The sequence below is a fragment of the Oncorhynchus mykiss genome, chromosome 12 (genome assembly GCF_057628025.1).
Source record: "Oncorhynchus mykiss isolate SJ-2025 chromosome 12, ASM5762802v1, whole genome shotgun sequence".
Taxonomy (NCBI): Eukaryota; Metazoa; Chordata; class Actinopteri; order Salmoniformes; family Salmonidae; genus Oncorhynchus; species Oncorhynchus mykiss.
Window position 1 is genome coordinate 25,816,360 of NC_143033.1, and position 21,639 is coordinate 25,837,998.

The 21,639-nt window shown below is 42.5% G+C and overlaps 1 protein-coding gene across 1 annotated transcript in view; it reads right to left on the reverse strand.

The window, feature by feature from the left end:
* LOC110537246 (unconventional myosin-XVIIIa) overlaps positions 1–21,269 on the reverse strand; it is a 108,995-nt gene extending 87,726 nt beyond the window's left edge. Inside the window, exons 1-2 of the mRNA XM_090192061.1 lie at positions 21,112–21,269; positions 18,715–19,861 (exon numbers count right to left, since the gene is read on the reverse strand). Coding sequence (XP_090048187.1) covers positions 18,715–19,710 — 996 coding nt within the window. The 5' untranslated portion in view covers positions 19,711–19,861; positions 21,112–21,269. The remainder of the gene's footprint in view (positions 1–18,714; positions 19,862–21,111) is intronic.
* Positions 21,270–21,639: the final 370 nt, after the last annotated feature.

The following is a 21,639-nucleotide window of genomic DNA, read 5'->3' on the forward strand; positions in this document are numbered from 1 at the left end:
TTGTTGACAAGCATGCACCTGTTAGGAAATGGCTGTTAGAGAACTATTAAAGGCTCCTGGATGGATGAATTGAAATAGTTTGGTTTAAAGAAATTATGCAAAAGAGGTGACAAACATGTCAAGCTTCTCAGCTGATTTGGTTGACATACTTTAAACTTAACAAAAATAAGAATAAATTACCACATTAAGAAGTTACATAAAACACAAAATGGGAAAGTTGAGGGTTATTTATAACAAAACCTTTCGATATTGGCAATCATTTCAATTACTACTTCACTAGTAAAGTGGAAAAACTCAGAAGTGAAATGACAACATTGAACCATCGTATTTATTTTATAAAAGATCTAATAAGGATTTTGGTTCTGTTATCCATCAATAATGATAAGCCACCAGGTATAGCCAATCTTGATGGGAAACTCTTGAGTATGGTAACAGAATGTATTGCCACCCCTATTTGCTATATATTTAACCAAAGCCTAAAGGAGTGTGTGTGTCAACAGGCGTGGAAGGAAGCTAAAGTCATTCCACTGGCTAAAAATAGTAAAGCACCTTTTGCTGGCTCTAAGTCACTTAATCAGTTTGTTGCCCGTTCTTGGTAAGCTGATAGCATTGTGTTTGGTCAAACACAATTCTCTCTATTTGGTCAGTATGTGAATGGGTGACAAACAATAAACAGGTGTTAAATACATCTTAAAGCATTGTATTTGGTTCAAAACATTCTCTAAGACCTAAACCTCAACTGGAGATGTGCATAAAAGGTGTGACCATTGAACAAGTTGAGGTAGCTGAACTCCTAGTAGTAACATTGGATGGTCAGTTATCATGATTAAGTCTTAATGACAAAGTTGTTGTGAAGATGGAGAGGGGTATGTCTGTTTTAAAAAGTGTTTGACACAAAAATCAACTGCACTAGTTGTTCAGGCTCTGATTTTGATTACTGTCCCGTAATATGTTCAAGTGCAGCAAAGAAAGATCTAGTAAAGCTGCAGCTGGATAAAAACTGACCAGCACGCCTTGCCCTTATTTGTAAAGAACTAACAACATGCATGCTGATTGAGATATTACTGTGATGAAAATGTCAGATTGCTACTTTATTATGCAGACATTCTGCTCAGCCACCCATACAGTGCCTTCGGAAAGTATTCAGACCCCTTGACTTTTCCACATTTTCTTTAGGTTCCAGCCTTATTCTAAAAATCGATTACATTATTCCCACAATCTACACACAATACCCCATCATTTTTGCTAATTTATTAAAAATAAAAAGACAAATACCACATTTACTTAAGAATTCAGACCCTTTACTCAGTACTTTCTTGAAGCACCTTCGGCAACTTTTTCAGCCTCGAGTCTTCTTGGGTATGACGCTACAAGCTTGGCACACCTGTATTTGGGATGTTGCTCCCATTCTTCTCTGCCAATTCTCTCAAGCTACGGAAGGTTGGATGGGGAGCGTTGCTGCACAGCTATTTTCATGTCTCTCCAGAGATGTTTGATCGGGTTCAAGTCCAGGCGCTGGCTGGGCCACTCAAGGACATTCAGAGATTTGTCCTGAAGCCACTCCTGTGTTGTCTTGGCTGTGTGATTAAGGTCATCCTGTTGGAAAGTGAACCTTCGCTCCAGTCTGAGGTCCTGAGCACTCTGGAGCAGGTTGTCATCAAGGATCTCTGAACTTGGCTCCGCTCATCTTTGCCTCAATCCTGACTAGTCTCCCAGTCACTGCAGCTGAAAAACATCCCCACAGCATGATGCTGCCTCCACCATGCTTCACCGTAGGGATAGTGCCATGTTTCCTCCAGACGTGACGCTTGGCATTTAGACCAAAGAGTTCAATCTTGGTTTCTCATGGTCTGAGTCTTCAGGTGCATTTTGGCAAACTCAAAGCGGGCTGTTTACCACCTTTTACTGAGGAGTGGCTGTCTGGCCACTCTAACATAAAGGCCTGATTGGTAGAGTGTTGTAGAGACTGTTGTCCTTCTGGAAGGTTCTTCATCTCCACAGTGGAACTATGGAGCTCTGTCAGAGTTACTATTGGGTTCCTGGTCACCTCTCTGACCAAGGCCCTTCTCCCCTGATTGCTCACATTTTGACTCATCAGACCAAAGGATAGATTTCCACTGGTCTAATGTCCATTGCTTGTGTTTCTTGGCCCAAGCAAGTCTCTTATTATTATTATTATTATTATTGTTGTCCTTTAGTAGTGGTTTCTTTACAAAAATTTGACCATGAAGGCCTGATTCACGTAGTCTCCTCTGAACAGTTGATGTTGAGATGTGTTTGTTTCTTGAACTCTGTGAAGCATTTATTTGGGCTGCAATTTCTGAGGCTGGTAAATCTAATGAACTTATCCTCTGTAGCAGAGGTTACTCTGGGTCTTCCTTTCCTGTTGCGGTCCTCATGAGAGACAGTTTCATCACAGCACTTGATGGTTTTTACGACTGCACTTGAAGAAACTTTTAAAGTTCTTGACATTTTCCGTATTGACTGACCTTCATGTCTTAAAGTAATGATGGACTGTCATTTCTCTTTGCTTATTTGAGCTGTTCGTGCCATAATATGAACTTGGTCTTTTACCAAATAGGGCTCTCTTCTGTATACCACCCCTACCTTGACACAACTGATTGTCTCAAACACATTATGAAGGAAATTCCACAAATGACCTTTTAACAAGGTACACCTGTTAAACGCATTCCAGGTGACTACCTCGTGTAGCTGGTTGACCAATATGGCTCGACCTATAGAATATCATAATCAAATTAATACATTTGTTATAACAAACTCTGCATCCTTTTTGATGTGTTACGGTGTTCAGAGGACATGGCAAATAAACTCGAAACAGGGGAACGTTTACTGGTCAATACATTTGACTATTTGTGAAAAATACTGGGAGATCAAAAAAAATAATGTAAGGAGCAAGAGCTGCGTGCATATTGTGTGTGCCAAACAAGATTAAACATTTCTCTGACCGTTTGGAACAATGTAAACACTAAATGAGTGCACCAGAAAGTCTACTCTAAAGTTTTTTTGCTAAGCCTTTATTACAGCAAAGAATTAAAACAGTCACATTTACTCATGAATGCAATTTCCAAAAAGGAGCGGTTTAGGCCTATTTATTGTTTACACTAATTATTCAAATGGTCACTTTGTTCTTTTAAAAAAAAAAGCTTGATTGCATTTGAAATCATGATTGACTCGTATGTTGTGTGATGACATGAACAAATAAATGATTGATTGATACAGTAGCCTATATAAGTCTTGAAATATAGGCCTAAATTAGTTAAGCTACTAAGACTAAACAGGATGAGCTCTTAGGCCTATACAGTCATGGCCAAAAGTTGAGAGAATGACACAAATCTTAATTTCCACAAAGTTTGCTGCTTCAGTGTCTTTAGATATTTTTGTCAGATGTTACTATGGAATACAAGCATTTCATAGGTGTCAAAGGCTTTTATTGACAATAGCATGAAGTTGATGCAAAGAGCCAATATTTGCAGTGTTGACCCTTCTTTTTCAAGACCTCTGCAATTCGCCCTGGCATGCTGTCAATGAACTTCTGGGCCACATCCTGACTGATGGCAGCCCATTCTTGCATAATCAATGCTTGGAGTTTGTCAGAATTTGTGGGGTTTTGTTTGTACACCCATGTCTTGAGGATTGACAACAAGTTATCAATGGGATTAAGGTCTGGGGATTTTCCTGGCCATGGACTCAAAATATCAATGTTTTTTGTTCCCCAAGCCACTTAGTTATCACTTTTGCCTTATGGCATGGTGCTCCATCATGCTGTAAAAGGCATTGTTGGTCACCAAACTGTTCCTAGATGGTTGGGAGAAGTTGCTCTCGGAGGATGTATTGGTACCATTCTTTATTCATGGCTGTGTTCTTAGGCAAAATTGTGTGAGCCCACTCCCTTGGCTGAGAAGCAACCCACACATAAATGGTCTCAGGATGCTTTACTGTTGGCATGACACAGGACTGATGGTAGCGCTCACCTTGACTTCTCCGGACAAGCTTTTTCTGGATACCCCAAACAATTGGAAAGGGGATTCATCTGATAAAATGACTTTACCCCAGCCCTCAGCAGCCCAATCCCTGTACCTTTTGCAGAATATCAGTCTGTCCCGGATGTTTTTCCTGGAGAGAAGTGGCTTCTTTGCTGCCCTTCTTAACACCAGGCTATCCTCCAAAAGTATTTGCCTCACTGTGCATTACTGGTGGGGCCCCAATCCCACAGCTGAATCATCTTTAGGAGACAGTCCTGGCCCTTGCTTGACTTTCCTGGGCGCCCTGAAGCCTTCTTCACAACAATTGAACCGCTCTCCTTGAAGTTCTTGATGATCCGATAAATGGTTGATCTAGGTGCAATCTTACTGGCAGCAATATCCTTGCCTTTTTCTGCAAAGCAATGATGACGGCACGTGTCTCCAACCAGGTAACCATGGTTGACAGAGGAAGAACAATGATTCCAAGCACCACCCTCCTTTTGAAGCTTCCAGTCCAACTCAATCAGCATGACATGACATGATGTCAGCTGGTCCTTTTGTGGGATTGCTGAAATGCAGTGGACATTTTCATTTGATTCAGTTCATTTGCATGGGAAAGAGGGACTTTGCAATTAATCTGATCACTCTTCATAACATTCTGGACTATTTGCAAATTGCCATCATTCAAACTGAGGCAGCAGACTGAAAATTAATATTTGTGTAATTCTCAACTTTTGGCCACGACTGTAGATCAATGATGGTATACAAGGCTGCTATACTAAGCTTACTAATGATAATGACATTGCGTATTATTATAATGATAATAATAATAATAATAATAATAACAATAGGAAGATCAATGAAAAAAAGAGGCTTATTATTTTAAATATAATTTCAGACAATTTGGAAGAGTGTAAACAGCAGATAAATTATAAATAATACCACAGCGGCTGGTCTAAAGGAAAAAAAGGATAAATCATTTATTACATCATTGCAAAGATTAAAACAGCCGAATTTGTGAAATTGTTTATCAGACATGTGGTTGCGTGAGGCTTGGTGCTCACAGAATCAGGTGCTCACGGAATCAGAGGGCTATAAAAACAAACACTCAAAACAGGCAACAGAACCTGGATCGGTCTTATGGCCGTAGATATAAGGATGACTTATAAAGCCGAGCACATTTAACACTCATAAACCTAATTAAGTTGGGGTTTCCCCCCCTCACTTTTCTTAGACAATTAAGGGCTGTTTTCTCGTCTCCTAAATCTGACGCTGCCTCCACCACATTGTTCTCAACGCCAATATGCTGGTTAACTTTGCTATTATGCAAACAGCAACATGGTCTAGGAAAAGGCGCCAATTCAACAGCGCAATGTTTTTCAGGACCGCGGACAGCGACCACTATCAAAAGCTGGAGAAAACACAATTGTTATAAAATAATGTCATTTTAATTGTGTTGAACCATTGTTCTCACATAATATAACCATATATATATATATATATATCATTTCAGTAGCACGTCTTAGACTGATGGACTGTGCAATACCCACAGCCTCCACAATGGATCAGTCAACTCAGACAGGTGTATCGTACACCATGATATATGTTTTGCTTATGGCTCGACAAAATAAATATCAGTCGACAAACAGCCTTTTGACCAAACAATCGACCAGTAGACTAAATGGGGTCAGCCTTACTAGTGTACTGCAACTAATTTCCTCTTCAAATTACATACATGGTATCCATGCCAATGGATCATCTTATTGTTCGAGGGCAATTAAAGCCTGATCATTCTTGCACAAATAGCCACCCCATAATCAACAAAATAGAGTCCTACAAACTGCACCACTGACTTGACCTAGATCTTATTATAACCTATTAACAGAGCTGCTGGTTGGTTCTAGGTCACACTCTCAAGCAATCATTTCTTACTGTTTGGTCATGATCAGTGTTATCTGGGACACAGTACCAGGGACAGGAATACTACTAAAAGAGGACACCATAGGCTAATTCATTTTAGGCATTAATAGGCTCCTAAAGATCTCTGGTTGCTTAGGTGTGTGGTGAGATGGGCAGTTTGAACACTCTTTAAAACTGGACCACGTGAAGTACACACACCTGTTTCATGGTGCATCCAACAAAACAGTTTGACAGTCCTGTTCCTGTGACAAAGGGAAATCGCACTCCAGATGTCAAACACTTTTGCATTTCAACATCTTTGTACCCCATCAACTATGGATTGAAATTGCAGAGAGCCAATGTGATGCAGAGTTACAACTCCTAACAGAGGTGCTCTGATGGGATGTGTTAGCTCCTCCATAGACTTTGGTCTGAACCAACAGATGTTTAGAATGGAGACACATATTATGAAACAGTCAAAATAGAGCTCTCCTTCCCAGAGGACACCTCTGAATTGAATGAAGTGGTGAAACCTGAAAGGCAGCCAGCTGAATTCAGGCCAGTTAACAACTCCACTGTCAGAGGTTAAAACAGACACATACATATCTTCACTGATCTGAGTGGAGAAATGAGTCTGGCTGTATCTTTCTTGACAAGTTCCTTGCAGGTCAGGGATGGCTCATTAAAGAATAAATGACCCAGTCAGAGTAACAGCAGAAGAGTAAGAACTCAAGGTACCTCTCCTTGACACCAGCACCACACACCAGACTTCAGGAAATACTTGACATTTCCTCTCCACAGGAAAAACAGTGTGGAATAGAATGAACAGCAGATTGAAATGCCAGAATTTTGTCCCACTATATCAAAGAGGATACCTCAGGGTAGAAAAACACATAGGCGAAATGGACAATGAAAATGAATCGTTGGTAGTTGTGTGGGCTTTGGCATGAAACTCTAGTTACGTTCACATCAGATAAGTTTTTATAAAATCAGCATTTCTTTGGTTTACATAAAATAATAGAATGGGTAATGAAAAAAGCAAGACTGTGGTGAGACAGCACATGTGATGAGTAGATTGTCACGTTCACAGTTCCCTTACGTGGAAGCCTCTGAGCATCTGGTTGCCAGGTGTGTGGATCCTGCCTGTCAAGACAAACTGGTGATGAATATGGGAGAGTAACGGGAAAACACAACCCATTCACACTGCTTGTTGTTGTGCAGTCCAGTGTCACACAAAGTACAACATTCCCACCCACCCCCATGCATTTAAAGCGAGTGTGCTTCATTGAAACAATAACAGAGGGGTAAAAAGCTGAGGGATGGACCTGGTAGGAATGTAACCACTCAAATTCATAGACAGGGCTATGGATGACAGGGGCTGACATCCATGATATCAAAATTATAGTTTTAACCATGTTGAGGCTATACAGTTTAACAAACATTCTAATAAAACAAGTTTATTTTTTGGGTTCTGATGGGGTAAGACAGTTGAACTAAGCTCATGATGCATTTATAAGTTATATATATATATATATATATATATATATATATATATATCCATTGATTCTTAAATAATATAATTAATTTAGAAGTCCAAAAATAGATGTAGCAACTACAGATTCTAGCTATAACTAGAGGTGACCTGCTCACACTGGCAATATTAAACACAGATTTTTACGATCTTTACTAACGACAAGCCACTGGCTTTGAGTGAAGCCAGAGTGTCTATGTATAAGCACGACTCAACATTATACACGTCAGCAACTGAAATGACTGCAACACTTAAAAAGCTGCAGTTTGTTCAGAATGGGTGACAAGGAATAGGTTAGTCCTAAATATTTCAAAAACCAAAAGCTTTGTAATTGGGACAAATCATTCACTAAAACCTAAACTAAATATTGTGATAAATCATGTGGAAATTTAGCAAGTTGAGGTAACTAAACTGCTTGGAGTTACCCTGGATTGTAAACTGTCATGGTCAAAACATATTGATACAACAGTAGCTAAAATGTGGAGAAGTCTGTCCCTAATAAAGCGCTGCTCTGCCTTCTTAACAACACTATCAACAAGGCAGGTCCTACAGGCTCTAGTTGTGGCACCTGGACTACTGTTCAGTCATGTGGTCAGGTGCCACAAAGAGGGACTTAGGAAAATAGCAATTGGCTCAGAACAGGGCAGCACGGCAGGCAATTGGATGTACGCAGAGAGAAAACATGAATAATATGCATGTCAATCTCTCCTGGTTCAAAGTGGAGGAGAGATTGACTTCATCACTACTTGTATTTGTGAGACATGTTGAAAGCACCGAGCTGTCTGTTTAAATGACTAGCACACAACTCAGACACCCATGCATACCCAACAAGACATGCCAATAGAGGTCTCTTCACAGACCCCAAGTCCAGAACAGACTATGGGATGCTCACAGTACTACATAGAGCCATGAGTACATGGAACTCTATTCCACACCAGGGACTGTGAAGCAACACAAACATAGGAGCAGACACATGCACACACACACACACACACACATGGATTTTGTATTTGTAGATATATGGTAGTGGAGAACAGTAGGGGCCTGAGGGCACACAATTCATGTGTTGTGAAATCTGTTGTGAATGTATTGTAATGATTTAAAATTGTATAACTGCCTTAATTTTGCCAGACCCGAGGCAGAGTAGCTGCTGCCAGCAGCTAATGGGGATCCATAATAAATACAAATGTTTATTACCATCCTTGTAAGAGAAGGGCACTAGTTTTCAAAATCGACCACACCAAATCTTTCTGCAAGGATATATAAAGGGAACACTTAAACACAATGTAGCTCCAAGTCAATCACACTTCTGTGAAATCAAACTGTCTACGTAGGAAGCAACACTGACAATAAATTTCACATGCTGTTGTGCAAATGGAATAGACAACAGGTGGAAATTATAGGCAATTAGCAAGACACCCCCAATAAAGGAGTGGTTCTGCAGGTGGTGACCACAGACAACTTCTCAGTTCCTATGCTTCCTGGCTGATGTTTTGGTCACTTTTGAATGCTGGCGGTGCTTTCACTCTAGTGGTAGCATGAGACGGAGTCTACAACCCACACAAGTGGCTCAGGTAGTGCAGCTCATCCAGGATGGCACATCAATGCGAGCTGTGGCAAGAAGGTTTGCTGTGTCTGTCAGCATAGTGTCCAGAGCATGGAGGCGCTACCAGGAGACAGGCCAGTACATCAGGTGACGTGGAGGAGGCCGTAGGAGGGCAACAACCCAGCAGCAGGACCGCTACCTCCGCCTTTGTGCAAGGAGGAGCAGGAGGAGCACTGCCAGAGCCCTGCAAAATGACCTCCAGAAGGCCACAAATGTGCATGTGTCTGCTCAAACGGTCAGAAACAGACTCCATGAGGGTGGTATGAGGGCCCGACGTCCACAGGTGGGGTTGTGCTTACAGCCCAACACCGTGCAGGACGTTTGGCATTTGCCAGAGAACACCAAGATTGGCAAATTGTGCTCTTCACAGATGAAAGCAGGTTCACACTGAGCACGTGACAGAGTCTGGAGACGCCATGGATGCCTGCAACATCCTCCAGCATGACCGGTTTGGCGGTGGGTCAGTCATGGTGTGGAGTGGCATTTCTTTGGGGGGCCGCACAGCCCTCCATGTGCTCGCCAGAGGTAGCCTGACTGCCATTAGGTACCGAGATGAGATACTCAGACCCTTTGTGAGACCATATGCTGGTGCGGTTGGCCCTAGGTTCCTCCTAATGCAAGACAATGCTAGACCTCATGTGGCTGGAGTGTGTCAGCAGTTCCTGCAAGAGGAAGGTATTGATGCTATGGACTGGCCCGCCCGTTCCCTAGACCTGAATCCAATTGAGCACATCTGGGACATCATGTCTCGCTCCATCCACCAATGCCACGTTGCACCACAGACTGTCCAGGAGTTGGCGGATGCTTTAGTCCAGGTCTGGGAGGAGATCCCTCAGGAGACCATCTGCCACCTCATCAGGAGCATGCCAAGGCGTTGTAGGGAGGTCATACAGGCACGTGGAGGCCACACACACACTACTGAGCCTCATTTTGACTTGTTTTAAGGACATTACATCAAAGTTGGATCCGCCTGTAGTGTGGTTTTCCACTTTAATTTTGAGTGCGACTCCAAATCCAGACTTCCATGGGTTGATAAATTTGATTTCCATTGATAGTTTTGTGATTTTGTTGTCAGCACACTCAACTATGTAAAGAAATATAAGTTTATATATATATATATATATATATATATATAGGCAAAAAAATTATTAAAAAAAAATATATATATATATATATTTTTTTTTAATAATATGTTTATTATTTTACAATAAAAAAATCTAATAAAAAAGACAGCAATACTAACAATGACATTCATTGTACTGTTGAATGGGATGGCCAATTTAGAGGACAAAACCTAACTCACACATACACAAAATAAAACTAAATCCTATTAGGTGGTACATGTATAGGAAGACAGCATATAGTCATTACAAGCAGTGTAGTTAAGCCAAAAATAAATATTGAGTGGAGTACAGCACAGAGTAGCAGCAGATCGTCAACCCAGTTATGAAGCGGGATTAGACCATTTATCTCGTATCGGCTGCCATATTTTGTAAAACATTGGACTTCTATTGGAGGTATTGTATTGAATCTTTTCCATATGTATTACATTTCCTAAATCCCGTAACCACATTTCAAAGGTAGGTACAGTCTCCAGTTTCCAAAATTGCAATATGAGCCTTTTGGCTAATAGAGTACAAAGAGAGACAGCTTTCCCTTCGTGATTATTCCCATCAACTGTATCAAACAGAGCGGTCAATGGTTCTGGGGCTAGAACTCTATCAAAGGCTCTAGATAAATAATCAAAAATGACAGCCCAGTAAACATGTAACTTAGGACATGTCCAGAATAAGTGGGTCAACGTCCTCTCATCCTGCTTGCACCTCTCACACAGTGGTGAGGTGTCCGGGAATATTTTATGCAGTTTTACTTTTGAGTAGTGTAACCTGTGTATCACCTTAAACTGTACAAGGTTGTGTCTGGCATTCACTGAACTGTGGTTTATATTCCTGAGAGCTTCTACCCAGTCCTCATCTGAGATTTCTGAGCCAAGTTCTTGTTCCCAAGCCCTTTTAATGGTGTCTGTGGATACCTCTATGTGGGCCTATAGCACATCATTCAGTCAGTCTAGAGACCGACCCTTTTGAATGGGGTTTGACAAGGATCAAGCTATCTAATGTAGGACTATTTGGCTTCATGCCATACTGTGGGATATGTGTCCTTACGAAATTCCTGATTTGGAGGTATCTGAAAAAATGTGTTGTTGGCATGTTGAACTTTCCCTGTAATTGTTGAAATTAAGTTAACTGACCATCTATGTATAGATTACCAATTGTTGTGAGCCCCTTCTCCCTCCACTGTGAAAACACCACATCATCCAATGCGGGGTAGAAAGCATGATTCAGGCAAATCGGGCTGTCAATGTATACAGTGGGTATGTTAAGAACATACCTAATCGGTTTCCAGATCCTAAGCTTATGACAAATGACTGGGTTTCACATATGATGGGCTATTAACAAGTGCAGGGAGTGAGGAACGTTGACAAGAGGCCTGCTCAATCAAAAGCCATGCAGGCATATCCTTCGGTCTCGTCGCAGGTAAGCTTTCCCTCCAGAAAGACACAATGTTCAGTTTAGCAGCCCAATAATACAGTTTAAAGTGAGGAAGGCCAAAGCCCCCCTCTATCTTGTACTTGCATAAATGCTTCTTTGAAATTCTGTCTGCCTTGTTATCCCATAAAAATGGAGTTACTATTGAATCCAACTTCTTAAAATAGCTTTGTGGTATGAAATTGGGTAGACATTGGAAGAGGTAAAGAAACCTGGGTAGGACAACCATTTTAATAGCGTTTATATGACCAACCAAGGAGATAGGCAGTTTTCCAAAAATCTATATTTTGTTTAAGCTGATATATTTTCATGTCCCAATTCGCTTTCAATAGCTGATCAAGGTCTCTTGTCACTACAATGCCAAGGCTTGTGAACTTGTCCATCACTGTTCTAAACGGGGTAGATTGCAGAAATTGCATATCCACAGGCCGTGATATTGGCATCAACTCACTTTGCCAGTTTATCTTGTAGCCAGAGAAGGAGCCAAATGTGTTTATCAAGTTAAGTAAGGGTGGAATAGAAGTTTTAGGCCTGGACAAAAACAAAAGAACATCGTCTGCATATAGGGACATGTTGTGCTGTGTGTCCTTTATTTTAACAGAAGCTATATCGGCACATGCCCGAATGCGAGTAGCAAGGGGTTCCATGGCTATATCGAAGAGAGCAGGCGAAATAGGGCACCACTGTCGGCACCCCTTGAACAAGCGGAATGACTGCGACATTTCTTGATTGGTTACCACGGACGCCATTGGGTGTGCATAAATAATTCTTATCCAATTAATGAATTCCTTTCCGAATCCGAAGTGCTCCAGAACCGACATCGTATATTTCCACTCAATCCGGTCAAACGCCTTCTCTGCATCAAGAGCTATTACCACTGCCTCAACCTTATGATTGTGATACATTACGTTGAAAAGACGTCTCAAATTGTAGTGTATATGTCGGCCCGGGATAAAACCTGTCTGGGCAGGGTGTATGATGTCAGAAATATATGTTTTCAATCGGTTTGCCAATATCTTTGTCAACACCTTGTTTTCTATGAGGAGTAACGACACGGGGCGATAAGGATTCCATGGAGATGTCATCTTATCTTTTTTCAAGATCAGTGCTATTGTAGCCTCATACAGTTTTTGCGGGAGTTTGGCATTTTCTTTGGATTGTTTAAACATTCGCAACATAAGTAGAGAGCTAGACTGGCGCAGTACTTCTTATAGAATTCTATTACATATCCATCGGGCCCAGGGGCCTTGCTGTTTGGAAATTGTGCTATCGCTGTGTTAATTTCCTCCAAAGTTATCCCTGCATCAAGTGCAGAAGCTGCCCCCCTGTCTAGTTTAGGAAGTCCACATTCAGCCAGAAAGCGTTCCATAGTTTGTGGATCAGTAGCATCGCATTTTGATTGGTATAGCTCTGAGTAAAACTGCACAAAGCATTTATTAATATCCTGCGGATCTGTTACTATTTTACCCTTCTTGTCTTTTATTCTGTGAATAGCTCTAGATGCCTGTACATGCCTTAGCTGTCTTGCTAATAATTTATGTGGTTTGTCACCCAGTTCAAAATAACTTTGTTGCGTTCTAGCAAGTAAAGAGCCCACCCGTTTCGAAAGGATGGTATTGTATTCATATTTTAACTTTGTGATCTTCTCAAGGACTGTATACGAGGAATTCGTCCTAAAAACGTTCTCCTGTTCCCCTAACTCTCTTTCAATTTCTCTTAGCCTAGTATTGGCGCGTTTCTTCCTCTCTGATGTATAAGAAATAATGTAACCTCTAATCACAGCCTTTAGAGATTCCCAAAGGGTGGAGTCGTCAACATCCCGTGTCGTTAGTTCAGAGGGAAAAGGCAATCTGCTCCTTCAAATACTGACAAAAAGCCTCATCTTTCAGCAGGTATGCGTCTAAGCGCCACGGTCGCCGACCTGTCGACATTTGGTCGAGTTTCAGCACCATGGACACAGGAGAGTGGTCCGTAATTAGAATAGGGTGATAGGTAACCGACTCAGCTGCTGAGATTAGTTTGGAGTCCAACAAAAAAAGTCAATTCTGGAATATGATTTATGAACTGATGAAAAGAAAGAGTAATCCCTGTCTGTTGGGTGCGTCAGTCTCCAAATATCGACAATGTTAAGGTTTGTCATCAATGTATTTAGACAGACACTGGCATTTGATTGTTGAAGTGACCTTGATAGCTGTTTATCTAAAAGAGGATCTAACGTACAGTTAAAGTCCCCTCCAACAATAACACTTGTATCCAAGATATTTGGTATGTCCTTAAATACCCTTTGAAAAAAATAATGGATCATCCCAAGTTGGGTCCATATAAATTGACCAAGGTTACTGGTTTCGAGTTCAGTGTACCATCCACAATAATATACCGACCATTAGGATCTGAAATCGAGGATGAGTAAACAAACAGAATGTTTTTCCTTATCAGAATTGCTAACCCTCTCGCTTTTGCATCAAAGTTAGACTGGTATATCTGACCGATCCAGCCGACTCGTAGCTTGGCCTGAGCGGAGCGTTTAAGATGAGTTTCTTGAAGAAACACTATGTCAGCACCCAGTGATTTAAGATGAGAAAAAACCTTAGCTCGTTTCACCACATGCCCTAAGCCATTACAGTTCCAGCTGACTATCCTTATTCCACCTGGTCTACTCTGTGCTCTGTCACTATGTGGCATTTCTTATTTTAGAGCAAATTGTTGCTGTCATACAAAACTCAGAAGAAAAACTGTCCCGCCGTGCGGGAGCTTGTCATGCCACCTGTACTAATAATAAACGTGAACATAAAACACAGACCCCATCCCCCTTCCCGTCCCTTTACTGAGTGACTTCCCCAAACGAAGCACTCCTTGGCTAACACACAAACTTTAGGGTGTCTAGACATACAGCTTGAACTAACTCGTCGTCTATAGATGCTCCGCATATACGCTAATATTAAATAACACTTAACACTTGACTGTCACGTTAGGAGGTGAGTGGCGCTAAAACATGATGTGCCAAACAATGCTATATTAGCCACAACATCTCACCAATCATAAGTCCCAAATTCTGATCTTCTAATCGAAAAGACATAGCCCGGAAATCCAAACACATTCCTGGCCTGTATTTGGTCATTTAGCCGGCTGACACAGCCGTTCTGTATCCTCAGCCAGGGAGCTTGCTTGTCAAGAACAGATCGGCCTCTTTTGGGTTGTCAAACGTACGTGTTGATCCTTCGACTGTCACCTTAAACCGGGCTGGGAAGAGGAATCCATATCGGATGTTGGCCGCCCTGCATTTGTTGCGTACCTCATCAAACTCTTTCCGTTGGTTCCTCACCTCCAAGGTAAGATCTAGGTAGAAAGACACCCTGGCTCCGTTGAAGTTAAGGGGGAACTTTTGACTAGCCAGCTTGAGGATGAGATCCCTGGTCTGGGGATAGTGCAGCCGTACAATGAATGGCCTTGGTGGCCCGCCCTTGGCCGGCTTCGTTGCCTGAGATCTGTGTGCGCGGTCGATCAGGATGGCCGTTTTGAAGTGTTCGCTCCCCAGCAGGGCCGGTATCAGCTCCGAGACAAATTCAGTGTGTTTCCCTTTCTCAGTGTCCTCCTGGATGCCACATATTCGGATGTTCTGGCGTCTTGAATGAGACTCAAGCATTTCCAGTCGGGCTTTCAGGGTTTTGTTGTCATTTTTTAACGTTGCGCACTGTTTCTCTATGTCCTGTAGCCTGGCCTCGTGATCGACTGTCGTCTGCTCAACCTCATGCACCCTTCTCTGAGTTGCCTTCACAGTTTCGGCCAAAGTCCCAATACTCTTTGAGATATCAGCCAACCTTGTGTCCACCTTCTTGCTTAGTGAGTTTATGGCAGCCAGTATGTCACTTTGCGTAGGCTCTGTGGGGGACTCTTGGAAGCTAGCCTCTTCAGCTAACTCCTCGTGGGTTGGCGACGTTGAAATTGGTTCGTTGTCTATCTCATTCAAATTATCTTGTTTAGCGCCCCCTTTTCTGGTGCTTTTTCCCTTTGTCATATTTGTTTGAAGATATAGGTCGTGAGAGGTTAAGATAAATACTAATTTGTTTCAAAATGGAGCGGAGCTCTAGCAAAGCACGTCTACTCCATAGCACGCTCTCTAGCGCCCCCCCCCCCCCAAAAAAAGTATTTAATAATATTTCATTCATTCAGATCTAGGATGTGTTATTTTAGTGTTCACTTTATTTTTTTGAGCTGTGTATATTTCTTTTTAAATAGCTTATTGACTACTTTTGAGGAATTGGGATGTCAAATGGATAGTGCCGTTTTCTGTGCAGTTCTATTTTAATTTAGACTTCAGATTGACTGTAGTACTGGGCAATGCAGGCAGAAAACCAACATTCCACACACCTTGCCAAAAAATAAGGAAATGGACTTTAATACTATAAATACTCTCAAATTATATATCTATTGCAACAGGTACTATTCAGTTGGTTGGCTTGTACATTATGAAGTAAATTAAAATCACACAACTTGGTGGCTACAGATGATTATAGTTCACCAGCTAGAACAGGAACCAGCGAGAAAGCAGGAACCAGAGAGAAGATCCTCTCTTTAGAACTCAGAGATCCATCTACCCAATCCATTCTAAACTCTGATAAACACATAGTTAAATTCCCCCTCCAGATGCTTTAACCATCTGTAAAAGGTCACATTCCCATGACAGCTCAATACAAACCCAAAGCTGTCCAAAGAGGAACAGTGGAGGATGTCCACAATACAAATATAAAAAAATGGATATGCCAGTAACGGTGCGTGGGTAAAATCACTGGGGAAGCCAAGCCACAACCCCCCCCCCAAGAAAATATATATTTAACCTGTTAATTCATATGCCTTGCAACTGTGATATATATGCCAAAAGGCTGGGACAATAAGACAGTAGCAGAATAAATTCAACCAAACCTTTGTTTTTATCACAGAACCGGATAGGAACCTCTGTCCAGTGAAGACCACAAAGCATATTGCATGTACAGTAACATTAGCAAGTTAATGTTTCCGATATCGTTGGACAACTAAATAACAATTGCTTTAGAACCACAGAGAGTTACTGCAAGTCGCAAAGGAAACAGGAGCTGCCTCTACTATTCCAGCACCATTTCACCGTCATCAAATCACCTCTGCTTAGTCTAAAACACTGACAACTAAAAGACACCAAAAACAATCTAGTCCAATCAATGTAAGCTGAATATGTGGCTGTCCATTGTTCTGATTTGTGTGTGTGTGTGTGTTCGTGCAAGCAGAAAAACATGTTGACTCACCAATGCCATCCTCCTCTCTCTCATGTTGATTAAACAGTATATCACTCGGTCATACAGTACACACTTTTATTTTTTGTTATCCTAGAATTAAGTAAAACCACAAGTCCAATTCCCTATCTCCATCCATGGCTAACTTAGTACATTTGTTTTTTGTTTTGTTTTTTTGGTGCGCCAGGACCATTCACAGTTCAGCTCAATGCTGATGGCAATTTTAATGCTTTTTTTTGTCATGGGAGGCCAGATCCTCACTGTTTTCTCTTGCATACAATGCTACGGGCGGCAACAATGTCATACTGGTTTGGAGCAGACATCATCAGATAGATGGCCTACACATGGAGACAGAGGGGCGCTGTTTCACTCGCTCAGATGCTTTCTCCTATGAGATACATTCAGCCTCTCGAAAATTGAAGGAACATTATGAAAACACAGACGAAAAATTATTCAATCTATGTTTTTTTTATTTTTAGGTCAATGGGGGTATGCTCAACTACAGCACATGGTGTAAATCATAAGACCAGTCCAGACCTGCTTGGTGTATTGAACCTGCCAATAAAACCCCAGTCAGTGCTCTCTCTTGAGCCTGAGTCAGTGGGACATCTGTAACTATAGGCCATGGGCCTGCTGGGTTGTAGGTATTAAGCTCCCTAACTGACATACCCACTCACCTGGCCCAGCAGGGGGTGTTTGCGATCTGGGTACACATATGTGTAGAACCTCAGAATCACCCTAGCAGCAGTGAACCAGGATACAGACTTACACTCAGTCTAGGGAGTGGCAAAGGCTTAGAGACCCTCCTCCTATTCATCTTGTCTGGAGACTTGAGTGATGACCAGCTTTCACAGGCCTTTACCCTTTACTCAAACTCCTGCTGAAGCCCTGCCACCGCTGCCTTTCTTTATGGAACAAATCAGCAAAGAATCTGCAAGGTCCTTACTTGAGTTTGTGATGTCCCTAAATCTCTACAGGACAAATGGGCATGCAATGCCACTGCTTTATTTTAGAATGATCTTTGAGAATAGGCCCTAATAAGGAGAAATGAAGAGAGAATATTGATATTCTGCTGCAGAAGTGACAGACGAGTCCTGCCAGAGAGATAACAGTAGAAAGACCTGCTACACAGGAACATGGGAGTGTGTGTGGGGTTGAAAGGTTAGAAGTGGGAGGTTCAGAACAGAGCTTGTATCCACACTTCCAATGGACAAACTAACACACTGTAAAATAGACATATAGTAATGACCAAAAGTCCATAAAATCATGATGAAAACCATAACAATATGCTTCTCTTTTAACTACTGCAGTGCAACTTGGAACCAAAAACTTATGTCATGAGATTTTACAGAAAACTGGCCCTTGACTTGTCATTTCAAGAGCATATGGCCATGTAGTCATTGTGCTATTGTCCTACAAAACTCCTCTCCAACTCTCCTTTGTTTGGTGTCAAGGGGGGGGGGATTACATACAGTGCACACAGAACAGGGTCATCAAGCCTCTCCAAATGAGGCATCTCCTCACACCCGGCATTCACCCTCTCTGTGACATGACTGTGGAACCATGAAGATGTGTGGTTACATAAGAGGCAAGCATCCGATAAAAGTATGTAACATGTGCAGTAGTCAATCTGTAAGATAATTAAAAACCCACAATCATTCGGAAGGAACCATCCTTTCCCAACAGAACCTTCACAAATTCTCTCGATGACATCATCATCAGCAGCAGCAAAGACACCACTGATATGTGGAATCTATTACTGGCAATATCTCAGCAACATGAATCGCACAGAGAAACAGCAGCTCAGTCAGGCTGGTTCTTCAAATGGACTGCTATAACATTGTTGATCATGTTGAACAATCATGCTAAATTAGGTACTTACATCGTAGGCCTCTCTGCTGTTCCTCAGCCAGCAGCGGCTCAGCTCACTCAGCTCCACAATGGGCTGCACCTTCAGCCTCACCGAGTCCCCAGACTGACGGATCTTCTCCACGATCTCGTCCCGGCTCTTACTCTCCACGTTGTGCCCGTTGATCTCAACCAACCTGTCTCCAGGCACCAGCCCCAGCGCCAGGTCCTTGGTCCCGGCTCCAGGCTCAGCGAAGTGAACCACGCGGCGGTAGGCCCCACCATCAGGCTGCTGGTCCAACATGGTTGTGCGGCGCAAGGAGAATCCAAAGTCTCCTGTGTTGCGGCGCTGTAGCTCCAGTTCCCTGGGCTCGGGCATGGGCAGCGCCAAGACGCCAGGCAGCTGCAGGTCTGCCGGGAAGGTCTTCTCCACCACCTCTGGGATATGAACCCTCTTCCCAGCCCTGCCATGGCCCTGGCGATGCAGATGGGAGTAATGTCTGTGGTGGTCAAACACCTTGTTCTCTATCTGGGGAGATGGTTGTGTTGAGCTTGGTGTGGAGGCCTCAGAGACACTATCCTCTTTGTTTTTCTGGGAGGAAAAGCGCTTCATGACCTGGCCCACCTGGGAGTTCTGCTTTGCCAGGCTGCCGAACTTTGCCGCTCGCTCCTTAACAGAGGTGCGACAGGGATCCTGTCCCCACTCCCCCTTGATGTCATCACTGGAGCTGCCGGCACTCATCTGGCCCAAGTCCAGGACCATGCTGCCACGGTTGCTGAAGCGATCAGCATCTAGATCAGTAAGGCTGAGCTCTGTGTTGCTGGCTACCTTAATAGGGATGGGGCTGGAGATCTCCAGCTTGCCTTTGTTGTCCCGCTTAGAGCCTCCTCGGTGGAGGTTGAAGAAGCCCCGTCGCTGGCTCATTTCCTCCAGACTATTCAGCTCTGCCTGGGACATCCTCTCCTTTTTGTCCTTTTTGTCCTTCTTCCTCTCATCCTTGTCTTTGTCTTTCTTGATCAGATGAAACATATTTGGCTCCAAATAGCAACCCCTTCAAGGTTGGTTTGTGTAGGTTTAAACAAGGGGGGTTCCATACACAAGTGAGGTTTCAATTCAGGCTTTCAACCCTGGTCATGGAAGCATCTGGGTGACAGTTAGGAATGTCATCAATAGAGGGGCCCTGAGGAGAGAGGTAAGTAAGTCTTAGGCAATAATCCAACAATCATCCAATACAATGGCAATGAGATATCATTACAGATCAGGTGTCATGCCCATGGCTAAAGACAAACCCTCATGACATGCAACAAACCTGTGAAATATAATGTGTCATGCATGTTTATCCAGAACATGAGGGTATGAGTCAGCTTTACAAAGCAATGCATTTCAATGTGTCAATTAACTTAAAATCACCAAGAGCTAGGTAGAAGAAACCCGACACTGTTGTTGTAGTGAGGGTATCACGTGTTAGAGGCTGCCTTTCATTAAATAACAATGTTGCTTCTTCTCTGTGTGAAACTTCTCAAAACCACTACACTGACACGTGATTTTAAGAGGACACTTTTCTAAAGCAGGTTATTATGTGGTTTCCAAAAGAAGTTGGTATGCTGATGTCTTGTGTAACATTTCATTGATGTGACAAATACTATTATTTGCAGGTTGTCGGTGGGAAGGATATGGCACTTAATAATGCACTTAATAATGCAAAGAGAGTGTGTCCCTGTGGACCCTTCACAAATGTGCTCGAAGAAAAGAGACCAGTAGGAGTTCTGTGTTTCTGAAGTAGACCCCCTTTACACCAGTACAGTCCTGAGGAACCAAAGAATATAGCTAGCTGTCACAGCGAAACAATTTATAAATCTGTGTATGAATCATCATCTTCCAATCAGGTTGCTGATTCAAGAGCCATTCCCTTCCTGACCACCTCACTGCAGCCTCACTGTTACACATCAACTAAGCTACTGATCCTCCCCGTGCGTTTCGTGCCGCATGGCACTGCATTGAGAAGCACATGCATGCAAACACTGAGTAGACAATCTAAAAACTAAAGGATATAAACTAAATACAAACCGGCAATATCACAGTAGCCTATAATGTCTGCAATACGATAGCGTATGCGAGCCACTTACCCTATAACTATCCACAGTGAGAAATAATGACATTAACGTAAATCAATGTGACCAGTTTGGTTACACCTGAAACATATCCCTAACATAATTGATACATTGTCGCTGTCTACTCGTGTATCCACAACTGTGGATAGGTTACTGTCGCGGCTAGTAACAGTTTGGTCATAATGCGCTCACATTAAGCTACTTTGCCTTCATTATCACACCGGTGGCTTCAGATGACAAACAGTTTCATCGAGAGAGGAAAGATGTACAGACCCGGGTCTATTTATGTATTTTATCAGGGGACTTGTAGGTTACTCACCACTCAGTGATATGCAGGTTTAGAGTTGGTGAACTGTCCGATGAAGGGTTGAACGAGAATGTCAGTAGCTTTTCACCAGTTTACTGTACAGTGTCGATGCAGGGCAGTCGAGAAGTGCAGTCTTTTAACGCAATAGTTACCGTCAGCCGGTTCGCAGTGACCCCTCCTGGCTGATTTGAGGACATATAGCGACCCAGTCTCAGCCCAGCGAAAAAAAGATGGGAGGGATCATAGACTGATTGGGAAACAGTGTGGAAGTAGTCTGTTGACTAACCTGTGCATTTAGCGTACTTTAGAACAGGCCTCTCCAACCCTGTTACTGGAGAGCTACCCTCATGTAAGTTTTTGCTCCAAACCCAGTTGTAATTAACCAGGAGTGAAAACCTACAGTATTGTATCTCTCCAGGAATAGGGTTAGAGAGCCCTGCATCGAATGACTGTGTGCAAAAAATATATATTATCTTAATAGGTTATAGGTCCCTACTGTAGGCTACTGATACAGGCTATTGTCTGTAATTTCATATAAAT